The sequence below is a fragment of the Halyomorpha halys genome, unplaced genomic scaffold, assembly GCF_000696795.3.
Source record: "Halyomorpha halys isolate HHAL.00 unplaced genomic scaffold, Hhal_1.1 Scaffold781.1, whole genome shotgun sequence".
NCBI lineage: Eukaryota > Metazoa > Arthropoda > Insecta > Hemiptera > Pentatomidae > Halyomorpha > Halyomorpha halys.
The window spans coordinates 297,349-311,297 of record NW_027109068.1 but is presented as its reverse complement, the minus strand read 5'-3'; the positions used below and the strand labels follow the sequence as shown (position 1 = coordinate 311,297).

At 29.9% G+C, this 13,949-nt stretch overlaps 1 protein-coding gene across 1 annotated transcript in view; it reads right to left on the bottom strand.

Moving 5' to 3' along the window:
* LOC106686129 (uncharacterized) overlaps positions 1–13,949 on the bottom strand; it is a 34,744-nt gene that overhangs the window by 7,359 nt on the left and 13,436 nt on the right. Inside the window, exons 2-10 of the mRNA XM_014429276.3 lie at positions 12,342–12,612; positions 11,458–11,613; positions 11,108–11,343; positions 9,793–9,889; positions 8,581–8,764; positions 6,432–6,588; positions 5,363–5,450; positions 3,060–3,219; positions 889–1,048 (exon numbers count right to left, since the gene is read on the bottom strand). Coding sequence (XP_014284762.1) covers positions 889–1,048; positions 3,060–3,219; positions 5,363–5,450; positions 6,432–6,588; positions 8,581–8,764; positions 9,793–9,889; positions 11,108–11,343; positions 11,458–11,613; positions 12,342–12,612 — 1,509 coding nt within the window. The remainder of the gene's footprint in view (positions 1–888; positions 1,049–3,059; positions 3,220–5,362; positions 5,451–6,431; positions 6,589–8,580; positions 8,765–9,792; positions 9,890–11,107; positions 11,344–11,457; positions 11,614–12,341; positions 12,613–13,949) is intronic.

Here is a 13,949-nt window from a genome sequence, read left to right as displayed (position 1 = left end):
AAAAGGAAGAGTGGTAGACCTGAGAACAGTCGGGAGACCAAGGGAGAGGAACTCGGGCATACTGGAAGAGGTAAGGTAGGGTATAAAATCTATAATGTATGGTAAGAGAAGGGTAAGACCTATATTAAACAATAGCAATGAATTTAATTTTTCAAAATTATTTATAAGGCATTCTGAGCAAATCACAATATTAGTTTTGTTATCTAGCCTTATTCTGAACATATACTAAACAAAATGTTATAACTCACTTTGACCTAAAAGAAAGAGTTTTTTTATAATCTGAAGTTTCCTTCATTGATGTTAAGGTAGCAAAAATTTTTTAAGTCTTTTTCTTTATGTTACGAGAAAAAATAACACAAGCGAATTGTGAAATGTAAGTCAAATCCACAAAATCATATTCTAGCACTTTTTTAATTTACAATCTAGAAGATACTTTTAATATTTTGTCATCTGGACACAGGGAATTGACGGCCGTAGGGGTTGGGGGAAAAAACATTCATTTTTTGGCGGTCCCGAAGAATGAATCTTGACACTCCCACCTTAGTACACGGCGGCAACTCAGGTAACTGTCAGGGGTTGGCAAAATGGACCACTAGGCCCACTTGCTGAACTTGTTCCTCCCACCAAATACCAGTACCAGTACCATCTAGACATAGAAGTAACCTGAAAAAAAATTAACTAAAGGCAAGATAAGATGAAATTTAATTTATTTTTTTTATGAAAATATGTAAACTTTTCAATTAAATGGACAATCCATATTAGATACGTAGATTTTTTTTTTCAAGCATTAATTTATAAATGTATAACTTATACATTTAGTATATAGTAAATTAAGAACAAATTAAATATTATTAGGGATTTCTTTATTAGAATGTCTGTGTAACTTACCGTTTTGATTTACATTAATAATATAAGACGTATTTGGGTCAAGTTGAATTTTCAATGAATTATTAGGCTCTAAGTTGTATGAAACTGTTCTGTTATTATTTAAATTTAATGTGATTGGGATCAACCACTGCCCCTCCTCAAAAGTATTCCATCCAGTCACCTAAAATGTAAAATTTCTTCATATATTCATTTATTTCTCTCTGAGATTAATCATTTATATTTTTTGTTAATCGAAATAAACTGACAAGTTAACCAATGAAAGTATCACTGATTGATTTTAATAATATATTTCATACTGAATTAATCTACTTGTATACAAGTGACTAAGTTAATGATATTCAGTTTCTTTATATTTAATGAATCTACATTGGATTATCAGAAGAATTATGATTTAATAGTTTTACTACTTATTTCAAGTATTTTAAATTGTACACCACTCTTTAGGCCTGTTGTGCACTGGCCTTCACTTTGTTAAAACAGGCCAGATCCATATGATTTGATAAGCCAACTCATTGTCCATTTGCAGAACCAGCAAATTGTTGTCTCTATATCATGTTAAAGAGATTTTTGTTTAGCCAACAGTGTACTATATATAGTCCTGTCACCAACCTTAAGGTTATAGTAGCGACATTGATACTATTTTTGGCTATACAATTACTACTTGGATGGGGAAGAGATGGGAGAACCAAGAGGGCCAAACTGGTACGACCTAGTTGCTAAGATTTGAATGTACGGTCATCAGAAAAATGTTTATTTCTTGTAAATACCTTAATTTTACACATCTAATAACTATGTATTATTTGAATCAATAAAGATTACAATAGAATCTTTTGATCCACTAAAAGGTAATGTCTTATTTGTAGTGTCTCTTGATGGTGTTTTTTAGTCCAGAGGAATTACTGGCAAAATCGTAGCATTCAATTCCGTTGACTAAGAAATTATTCTCTTTCATCAATTTAGAACAGTTTTCACAGTTACTCAGCTCATAAATGGCTGCCTGACTCTCAATAAAGATAGTAATTAGCCTGTCCCCCTACCCCTCTTCTATTAGGTTTTAGGCACAGACATTCATTCCTCTCTGGGTACGTCCATTCTCCATATGGAGTAAGTACACGTAAATATACTTGATTGATATGCTTATTATAGTGGCTCATTAGGAAACCTATAAAAAGCAGAGCAAATAGTACAACACATATCAACTAGTTTGCGCATGGACAAATCCCATCGTCCTCATGATGTGGAAGAAAGTTATTTTTGTAAATATTATTATTAGCAGTACAATTCATCTTCATGAAAAAGAATAAGGTAATAAATAAATGGTAATGTCTCCAGTATCATTTTCAGTGAATGGTTCACCTTACCAAAAGAACAGAGGCAATGTTGTTCTTACGATTTCCCATGAAATGTTCACAACAGTTGATAAGTTCATTCACATTTACTTATTTTGCAACATTTAAATTTTTTTCCTATCCTTTTCCTAAACATGTAATTTCTGCTTGATGTGCCTAGACTCATCCCTAGCTCTGTATGCTCCTCATATGGTCCTACTTTATCAGATGATTCATCTCCTCATCTGAATTATTGCTCTCAACCAACATTTGATTTTGATAACCAAGATTGGATTTTGATCCCTATAAGTTATACGCTAATCCTTTGAGATTCTAGCTCTGTCCTTCCAATAACTAATTGGTGATTTGCTCTATAAAGTGTATTACAATCAGTAAAAATATGAGAATATAATGGTCAATAAATCAATTGGAAACATGATATGAAAATATATAATAAAATAATATAGATATTAATGTAATATATGTATATTATGTATGTATATACATATAAATATATGTATCTATATATAAACAGAGAATTTATTACCACAAAGTCAAATTGAACTGTTAATTGGCAGGATTGGGCTTGATGTTTCTTGACCAAAAAATATTTTCAACTTTTCATAATTAGACAACTCTGGCAAGATCGATTTAACAAACTTAAGCCTTTGAGTTATTCGCCTTCTATTTATATCAAAATTAATATTAACTTCTCTGATTTATGATCCACAATATAAATTATTGCAAGATAAGAGTGGAATGAAAAAGAATCTAAACACATATGATTCAAGTAAAATTTTCTTGATAAAAGTCTGTAGTTATTTTGTAATACTTATAAATCACCTTGATCTGTCTCAGTGACAGGGTTGAATTGCTTTCTGTTGCTACTACTATAGGATATCCACTTTGCAGTGTCCATGTTAATCCAAGTTGACTATTGTTCTGAAGGGTGTTGCTAAATAGTGCAGAAAATAAGTATGCTGGTTCAGACACTCCACCCAACCTATAAAAATCCATTTATTTGATTTCACATTACTGAATTTTATTATTAAAGTATATATTCGAAGATTATTAGTTGACTGCATTCAATAATAATATGAAGATGGTCCAGGTGGTGGTCAAGAAAGGTACAAAAAACTATTCATTAGTTACTGATGTTTCGCCCCACTTGTCAGGGCTTCATCAGGGTTGTGAGTCCTAGAAAAGATCTGGACCCCTTCTAGTCTAGGACCCAACCATGATGAAGCCCCAAAGTGGGGGGAAACCATTTCTGTGCCTTCCTTGACTGTCATCTAGACCATCTTCCTACTACAATAAAATTTATACTAATATATATATATATATATATGTGGTTGACCGTATAACTTAGAATATGAAGAAGATGGTCAGGGTTGCAGTAAAAAAAAAAGAACAAATAGTTTATAACTATTTAATGTAAAACGTTTTGCCCCACTTTGCAGGGATGTTCAAAGTGATAAGTTAAACAGATTAAACCGTTTGTTTTTTGTTTTTTTTTTACTGCAAACCTGACCATCTTCTTCGTATTTAAAATTGTTTTTGTTTTTTCCTTAGTTATAATAATAGTTTTGTTTCTCTTTTAAGAAATAAAACTTGCAATTCATTGTTATCATGTACATGACAATTTTGTTTTATTAGAAAAATCTATAATTATTCAAAGTAGTTCACTAGACTACTTTTAATGTAATACTAATGCTAAATAAAAATAGTAAGATATTCAATTTAAACAATCTATTCACTGTGAATTAAATTTACCATTTATTCAAGAAGATATTTTATATTTTTTAATATACAGTCAATAAAAATATTAATATAGTTACAATGTTAAATTTGAACAATCATGGAAATAACTAACTATTTGAGTTAGAAAATATCATAATATCCTCTTAAATCTAATTACATGGTGCATTAAAAAAGTTCCAAGACTGGTTTCAGAATCAAAAGTAATTAAACATTTTTGTACAGAAAACTTAGTCTTTAATATATGACCCTTGGCATAAACATGCCGCTGCCAGGGTTTTTTCTATTTTTTATTGGCTCCCAAGAAGTCTTTTACTTCAAGAAAGGCTTTTAAGGGACCCATCGAAGCTGCTGCTAGAATCCTCTCAAATCATTTCCTATCAGGTTTTTTACTTTAAGACTTTTTTTTCCAGAGTTCAACACCAAAGGAGTGATCCACAAAGAGTTTATTCCTCCTGGACAGACTGCCATGAGTCAGTTTTATGTTGGAGTTCTCTGCCATTCGAAGGATTGAGTCTTCCCAGAGATCAAAAACAATTTGTTTCTACACTAAGACAATGTATCCTCTTAAATGTCGCTAGTTACCAACGTTTGGCCAAGTTTAACAGAGTAATACTGCCTCAGCCCTGACCAAGCTCCCAGCGACTATTTTTGTTTCTCCGAATCAGAGAGACCTGAAAGGGAGTGATTCAGCATAATTCCAGTGGTCCAGGCAGCTTTGACAAAGTCCCTTAAATCATTCCACATGAAGAGTTTCAGGAAGCCTATGGGGAATGGAAAAAACACTGGAAGCAGAGTGCTGATGCCCAAGGGTCATATATTGAACTTCGAAGTAAAAAAATATTCAATGCATTTTTGGTTATGAGAGCAGTCTTGAATCTTTGTGAATGCACCATATAGGTCATTGAAATATAATTATAAGAATAATGAAATAAAATAAACTAATTATTATTTTGTGTAACTCCTTTTATCCCATAAATCTATAGAGACAAAGTAAATATGTGTTGCTTCTGAATAATTGATTACATGAATTTGCAGGTTAGTGTAACTATTAAATTTCTGCCATCTCTAAACCACTTGGACCATATTTGACTACTTAAATGACTTTTTCTTAGACTTTTGCTGTACTAAAACAAAGAGATAAAACATCACGATTATGAATCTGGAAGAATGAAATATTATGACTTAATTTTTTGCCTTTATTACAGGGAACTAGAGGATAAAAAGTGTTACCTCAGAGGACCCGAGGCAATACCACAGCCTAGTCCATGACCAGCTTATTTGAAAATATAAGATAATCTAATTTTTAAAGAAATAAGGACCTTCATGCAAAACTGTGCAAAGTACCTTTTATAAAATCAAAAGCATGTGTTTCAAAGTTATATTACCTTACAACATTATTTAGATAATTTGCTATCCCTCTCCTAAAAACTTCATCTCCAATTGTTGATCTCCACATGTGAATCACTGAGGCTCCTTGAATATATCAAGTAGATTATATTATTTTAAGTCATTACAAGAATATATTTAAATATTTTTAAATTTAAGTGCAGGTCAAATGAAAATTATAAAACTTATATAATTAAACAATGTTGACATTTTTTAAATCGTGTAAATATTTTTCTCAATTAATTAATTATATGTTAAAGTTACTATAGCAGTTTGAGTGATATAATATACTGTCAGTATCTGGTGATAGTTCGTCCTAAGTTGTTGGAACTCAATGCTCATCCTGCTGTATATTGACATTAAATTAATTCTGATGAAGACTTATTACTTAGGGCACATTGTTGGCACACATTAACACTCTCAGTTTAGACATGACTCAGTAAATACACGATGTCCTGATATATATTTTTACTTAATATTTCATATGTATTTAGTTGTTGCAGTTTGCCCTTTTTGATAATTCAATAGAAAAAAGATTAACCAGAAGTGATTTTGGGAGACTGTTGTAGCTGAGTACGTGAGTTGAGGTGTTAACTTAGCAACCTCACGTCTGCAGCATTTCCATTCCTGCCTGGGTGACTAAATTTTTATTTTTTGGCGAGCCCGTAGAATGAAAAATTAACTAACCCTCCCTCTCTGGATACAATAGGTTGGTTACCTATTCATTGTAAAAATATTACAAAATTAAATATTCAAAAATTAGTTTTAAAAAAGGGTTGGTTGATTTAAGAATAAAATACTCTGTTTAAATGCTAGAAGTCTATTAAAGAGAAATGTCACTATGTGGAGTACAAACAATCAACCAACCCCACAGTGGACGATGTGATAGAACCAAAGATCTTGGTACAAGAGTACCAGTAACCCCTGGGGATAGACAGAAGAACATCCCTTTCACACTGAGAGTGTTAAATAGTACATTATATTACTTATTAAATAATATATTATTTCTAACTGCACGCCAACCATCTCCTTGATTTCATGTGGTCAACTATATCTTTATTATTCTACCTTTATCATATGTTATAACATCAAACATATCCTGTATATCATCCTGAGAAGTGATATTGTGATTGCTAAGTGGATGAGCTCGAGGACTATCGGTTCCAAGTGCTATTTGTCGACGATCCACCAGAAATTGTTCCATCAAGTTCATTTCAGGGTATAACTGTAACAATATTAACTCAATGATTTTGGATATAGTATAGTCAGATAATTTAATAACAATGAGATAGTTTTACTACAAATCTTAGATTTGAGGATTTTCCCCAATAAATAGAGCACTGATATAACTTCTCAAACTCTACACATATAGGATTCAAACTCTCAATCATAATATTAAACCACAAACAAATGCTCGAGCTACTCGGTTAAATGAAGCCTTCTAGGTTTTAATACAATATGCCTATGTACATTACTGTTAAAATCAAACTGACCTTTCATCATCACCATTGTACATATTACTGTGCTTTCTACTTTAGCCATCATTTTTTGTTGTTACTAATATTTAAACTAACTAATCAATAACTGAATTTTACTTCCCTTCTATAAAAACATTGCAGGGTAAAATTTAATTGTTATGTGTTACATTTTTCATTTATTATTTATACTGTGGCTTAAATATTTTTTATGAATATTTCTCTCTTTATCTCGTGTTTGTCTGAATTAAAACAATCATAGGTGAAACATGCTATAACATATTGAGAAATTAAAGAAGTTTCAAGGAATTTAGAGGTAACCATTATATATTTAAAATGTTTATAACTTCTATTCCAGAGATGAAATTTTTATTTTTTTAATTTCTAACTTTGTTTTAAAAATTAGCATCAAATAATAATAAGAATGAAATGTACTAATAAATATTAAATATTAAAATACTTAATAAAGTCCAAAATATAGATTGGATTTTATTCATTTACTTTTATTTTTTATTTTTGTATGAGTGTGTTCAATTAGCACTATTACTTGTTGCCCAAGATTGTGGCAGATTGTAATAATATTTACCAATAAATAAAGTAATTAAGTAAGTTAAAAAAGTTATATTGTAAGATCGTTGACTGACCATATGTAGTAAAGGAAATAATTCATAAATAATTTATAATGTTATAATAAATTATTATAATAAATTAATATAATAGATAGTTTTATAACTATTTGAGTTCTTTTAACCGCACCTGGACCATCTTCCTTTTATATAAAAATATTTTTTACTTTTGTTCCCTTTGAGCTAAAGACATCTCCAGAAAGCAGTTGGCAAACTACTCAAAATATGTAACGAAAGAAGCTACTTAAAACCCATAAATAAGGATAAGGATAACTTCATTTTTCTTATTTGAAAATCTGAATGAACTGATCTCATACCTTGTGGTGCTCACAAATGGATCCACCAGTTTATCCAAACACATCACATTAACTCCTTCTATTCCTGTGATCATTTATGGGTTAAATTAAGGGAGAAAACATGTAACAGAGTTTCGCATTATGTACTCTATAACTTGAACTTCTTCAATGTCTACAAATGTCGCATAATGGTCAGTGATTACTTTTTTGGATGGATTATGGAGTGAATGACATAATGACATTTCAGAGTTATAAGAAGGGTAAATGTACACGTAAGAAGGGTTAGTGTACACAAACTGATTCAAATATATTAAAATTGATAAGCTAGATTATCCTTCCATATTGGAATCTTGAATTTTTTTAGCTCATTGGAATGCAAATTCCAGTATATAAATAGAAAAACAAGAGATATACAATTAAAAGTTAAAAGAATTACTTGAATAATAAATAAGAAAGTATTTTGTTACGTTATTAAAAATTTTCATACTGGCTTTTTATATCAGGGACGCGGTTGAGAGAGAAGGGCCAGGATCTCTTTCCTCTATAAGTGGGGGTAGATCTCAGTTTGGAGTTCCCTAGGTTGAATTTAAATGTTATAAATAGGAATGATTTTGTTTAAGATATAATTATACTTTAAGTTTTAATTTGTTTTTTATTTATTTCATTATTTTTCCCCCTTCTATTTCTTATCATTTAATTTATATATTTGTAAATATGGTGTGAATAAGTTCTATGATCCCTATTACCATTGTCTATAAATATAAGGCAGAATATAATATTTCACAATCAATTTAAAAAATAATCTTCATAATAAATTTACCTGATCACTTATGACATATTGAAGATATCTTGCAAACCCTTCATTGAGCCAGGTATAACTCCACCACTCCGGGGTCACCAAATTACCAAACCACTGATGGACTAGTTCATGTGCCACAATCATAATGACTGATTGTATGTCACTTACTGAAGAAGTAACATTGTTGTAAAGTAAAGCACTTTCCCTGAATAAATAGTTCCAGTGTTTAAATAGTTAATATTACGAGAAAGTTATGATTAACACTAAAAAAAAATGTTTTACATTTCTATCTTCTAATTATAATTTCTTATTTCCTACCTTCAGGTCTCAATGAAAATGTAACAGTGTTTGATTTATATATTGGCATCAAATTTGTCCCAGTATAATTGTGTCCCAGTGGCTCACCTAATAATTCAGATAGAAATTAGGACCTGAAGAGAGGGACATGGTATTCCTAGAACATCTAATAAATAAATCAAATATTGTGACCTGAAGACAGGAAAAAAAAGAGAAAATTTAAAATATAAAAAAAAAAAAATTAAGAGCTAAACAAAAAAATTTTAATAAAATTAAATTTTCATGAAATTAATCTTTGAGACTAATCGTTAAAAACTATTCAACTGTTAATTGTTAAAAAAAATGTAATTGTTCCAAAAATATAGTTCATGATTTTTTTATCATTAATACCAAATATTTAAAACCAAATTTTTGGAACTTTTTATAGAACAATTAATATTTGTTTGAAAAAATATCATCAAACATGTAAAGGTTTACTAAAGCAATAATACTACTTGTGTTGAGTAGATTTTTTATTTTACTGACGAATAGAAAAAAAGTATTTTTTATGCTCTAATGATTAGAGTCTAATCAAACAATAATAACCAATAAATCAAATCCTCGACATCACCCTAAGGCATAGGGAATAAACACTAGTAAGAACACATATTTATGGAATTCCTGAGAAATTTTTCAACAAAAAAATTGTTCTAGAGGGAGAGGTGGAGTCAGGAATAAAAATTGAAGTCTTTGGTATATAGGATTGAAAACTTTGGTTGAAGGTAGTGGACCACTATGGGGAATACTTTGTGGATTAAATGTATTATCTAACTATTTACTCTCTGTATAAGTACAATTCATAACTTGATAAGCAAACAAAGGTTTTCAGTACATACAAATTTTCAATTTTTATTTTTTAACCAATGACTGTGAACTGTTTATCCATTAATGCCTTACCGAAAGGTTATTATTTCCCAATTTTCCATTGCTCCGGCCTGAAAATCAGGAATTGCAGCCAAATCCATCTTGTACTTTACTGCTTCACATGGAACACCTATTAAAAATAAATAAATCAAATTGTAATTGAAACAAATCAAAATGACCATGAGTATGAATGAATAATTTTAAATAATTATATGAGGAAATAAAAAATAAAGAAAACAAATTTTACTTTAAGGATAAATTATGAGACTGAAAGTATCAAAAATGATAATCATAAAGGTTTGAAATTTAAGAAAATAATGTTAGCCCTAGAGAACATATAAGTCTTTTAACAAAAATTTAATTATAAATTTAATTTATTATCTGGAAACTACACATTTTTTTAATCTGTTGTTAAACAAATTAACTGTTGGAATTATTGAGGTATCACACTTATATCGCTAAGAGGATATGACACGGTTTCCAGAGTGCCTGTATAAAACATTGTGGGTTCAATTCCCATCAGGGAAAGTTAATATTTATTTGTTAGTCTAAAGAAATAAATCTTGGCACTCCCACTGGGTATTGTATGAAGCAGCAACCTCTAGGTTTGGTAAAAACCTATGCAGATGTAAGCCTCACTGATTTGAGTTCCAGAAAGAGCCCATATTTGCAAAACTATATCATTCTAATCTAAAATTTTACGACTAACAGTAGGTGCTTCTTGTTAAGTAAATAATAAAATTTCATTATATATACTTTTTATTTCCCCTTCCATGATAATCTTCATAATCATACTAACAGACTGCAAACAATATTACTAAAATTGACATGCTGATTAATAATTTGAGGTGACTCAAAAGGAGTTCATTGTGACCTCCTTTTATGATGTACCGTACTCCCAATTAAGATTGCTGTTGCACTGTGCCCACAGTTTTTCCCCACGCCTGTGATGCCATAACTTTCCCATTATCATCTAATTTGCTGATAGCCACTATTTCCTGTCACTGGTGTGAATGAAAATAAAAAAGAACAAAAACAATATTTTATTTTAAAAACTGTTAATAATATTGAAAGTTGGTCAGTATGGAGTTTACGAAATTTTAGCATTAGCAACATTTCACAAATTCAAACGTAAGAATGCAAGCCCAATCACAAAGTGAAGGCTCGAATAACTATTATATATATTATGTATAGTAAATAATTAAAAAAGTCAGATTAGTAGTTCACCCATTTTCCTCACAGCTATTAGTAATAGATACCAATAATATTCTAGTTATTATATACTATATTATAGTTTAAGGTTAGAAGCAGTTCTGTAATTAATGTAATACAATGTTCAATGCCTCACCTGTGAAATTTTCCAGAGCAGATACAATATTTGGAGCAGCATTGAGCGCTAATGATGTCTCATTTTGATAATTCATTTCGTACCAGATGCTATAAATTAGAGATTTGTTTTGATCACAGTTGGTTGTTACATTTTTGGAAAAATGTCCATAACTTGCTGGCTCATATATTATCCAGGCTACAAGGTATGTTGGAGTTGAAGGTCTCTCAGCGAATAGAATTCTTCTTGTTCCATTTCTGTAATAATATATACAAAATATGTATTTAACTATTAAATATGTGTTTTTTAACTTATAGCACAAAAATTATTTAATTTTTTCGTAAATTAGGAGCTTTAAAAATAATAATTACAGAACATGATCGGAGGTAGCTGGTAAGTTTGATATGGCACTCATGTTAGGGTCAATTATTAATTCTAAACTGAAGTTAGCTCTGAATGATGGTTCGTCAAAACAGGGAAATGCTTTCCTTGCACCATTAGTTTCAAAATGAGTGCTACCCAAAACTCTGTAAAAAAAAAAAAATACTGAATAAATCTTAGTTTAACAGGAAATAAAATTTTGTTATTGTTATTTAGCATCAGTACAATTAATTCTGATACACATAGGTTTTAAACATTAATTATAACTAAAAAAACTTAGGAAACTAACTCTATACTCAATTTGTGGTAAATTTTTGTCTTTTCTGTTTTGAGTAAGTTTAAGTTTTTCAGTCATCTTACCAGTTCTAAGTAAAAAATAAAGTTATAAAAATAGATCTTTTTTGGATGAGAGGTATCTTATTTCTTAAAAATTAAAAAAAAAAATCATTATCTGTTTAATCTATATTTCAACAATTATGATGTAGTTTAATATTATAATGATAATAACTGTTCCATGATTCAAGATGTATTTAGATATACAATTGTATCTTCCACAAGTTTTTTTTATGTGAAACTTATACCTAATAGGAGTACAGATATAAACACATGAGATTTTGAATCCTTTTAGAAATATAATAATATCTTAGTAACATATGTATAGCTTACCATGAAACTAAAAAAAAATGTTTTCTTTTATGTAGAGAGAGCATTATCAAACTATTAATATTATGATTCCTCATTATCATTAGCTTGAGGATAGGTTTTTCAATAATAATAATTTTAAAATGCCAAGAATGCAGAATGAAGATTTTTTTAGACTAGCAGCCAGGGTGATCCTGATTAAAAGATTAATTTATGCTTTATTAATGCGTACCTTTGCTTTCCTTCGAATTGATATGTGCTCAAATAAAAACCGACCATATCCCTCCTAATGCGCCCATAAAAGGTAACATTTAATTCAACATCGTAGTAACTCCTCAAGGTGGTTTCACTGGTAATGATAAGGCGGTTATTTGCTTGCACATAGGAATGCGGCACCGAAATCCAGCCATCGAAAACCAAACTGACTGATGTTACATTCAAATCCTCACAGTCCAATGAAATAGTGTTTGTTTCATTCACAACCATGTGAATGTTCAGGTTACCTTTAATAATTATACACTTATATCAGAATCAGATATATACTGCTTCAGAACAACAATATAATAAATAAAATTATAATACAAAATGTTATAATAAAGAAATGGCTAATACCAAGAATCATTGTTAATAGAACACTGTACAATTAGAAAGAAAAAGGTGTACATCAGAAAAATAAACATGTTAATTTATTATCAATTTACACAATTTTGATCCTTTTTACTCTCAACCTTTATTCTTAACTAAATCTCCAACCTTTCGGCCCTCAGGCCATTCTCAAAGAGACCTATAAAAATATTTTTTTTTCTTTTTTTTTTTTCATGACCTGATGGCTATTTCAGAATGGCCTGAGGGCCAAAACTTTGGATAGTTATTAAAGAATAAAGGTTGAGAGTAAAAAGGATCAAAATTGCGTAAATCGATAATAAAATAAACCACTCTCAAACAATCATATAATAAATAATTAATCTAATGTTAATTCCTTTTACCATCATTTATGCACAAATCCTTTGTTTTAATACATTCATGTGAAAAAAAATTGTAGTTTACCCACCTTATAAACTCATTCCTAGAGGTATCCATCACATATGATATCCATTGTGCAGACTTTAATATTAGCTATGCTGAAAGTTGTGTTTATACTGAAATGTTAATAACATTTTGATGGGTTCTGTGTTGACTAGTCGATATACACATATAACACTTTATACTAACAACATTATAATTAGGAAAAAAAATTATTTGTGTTAAATGTATTCAAAGAATCTGATAAAAATCGCTAGTAATGTCATTTTTAGCTGAACTTCATGGGTATCTGACTTACTATTACTAGGGAATATAAAGATTACTCTCAATTCTTTTATAATCACTTTGGTAGATTGTAGTTATATGTTGAAAATCAGCTGCTGACTAGTTATTTTTATTAGTTATGTTCAAGTTTCCTGTATTACCATATTTAGATTGTAGGAAGGTAGTCCGGGTGGCGGTCGATATTTTGATGCATTTATTGACCGCCATTCGGACTATCTACTTCATACGGTTAACTATCTTCTTCCAATAATTACCATATTTAGTAATAAGCATACCAAAAAAAATCTTATCCTGGGAAAACTTTTGTGACAATAGCTATATAAGACAATTTTCGTCTCTTCCACACTTAAGTTTTTAAGATATCATCATTCACCTCTCTTTCAACCATGTCCTTTTAAATTTTTATATCTTTATTACGAAATATTTCAAAGATAGAAAAAATAAATTCGAAACTGGATCCTCGGATCCTAAGGTAAGTTACTCTCTTTGCCCTTTATTCCGACGCCCTTGTTCTTCGGTCTCGTGGAATGAT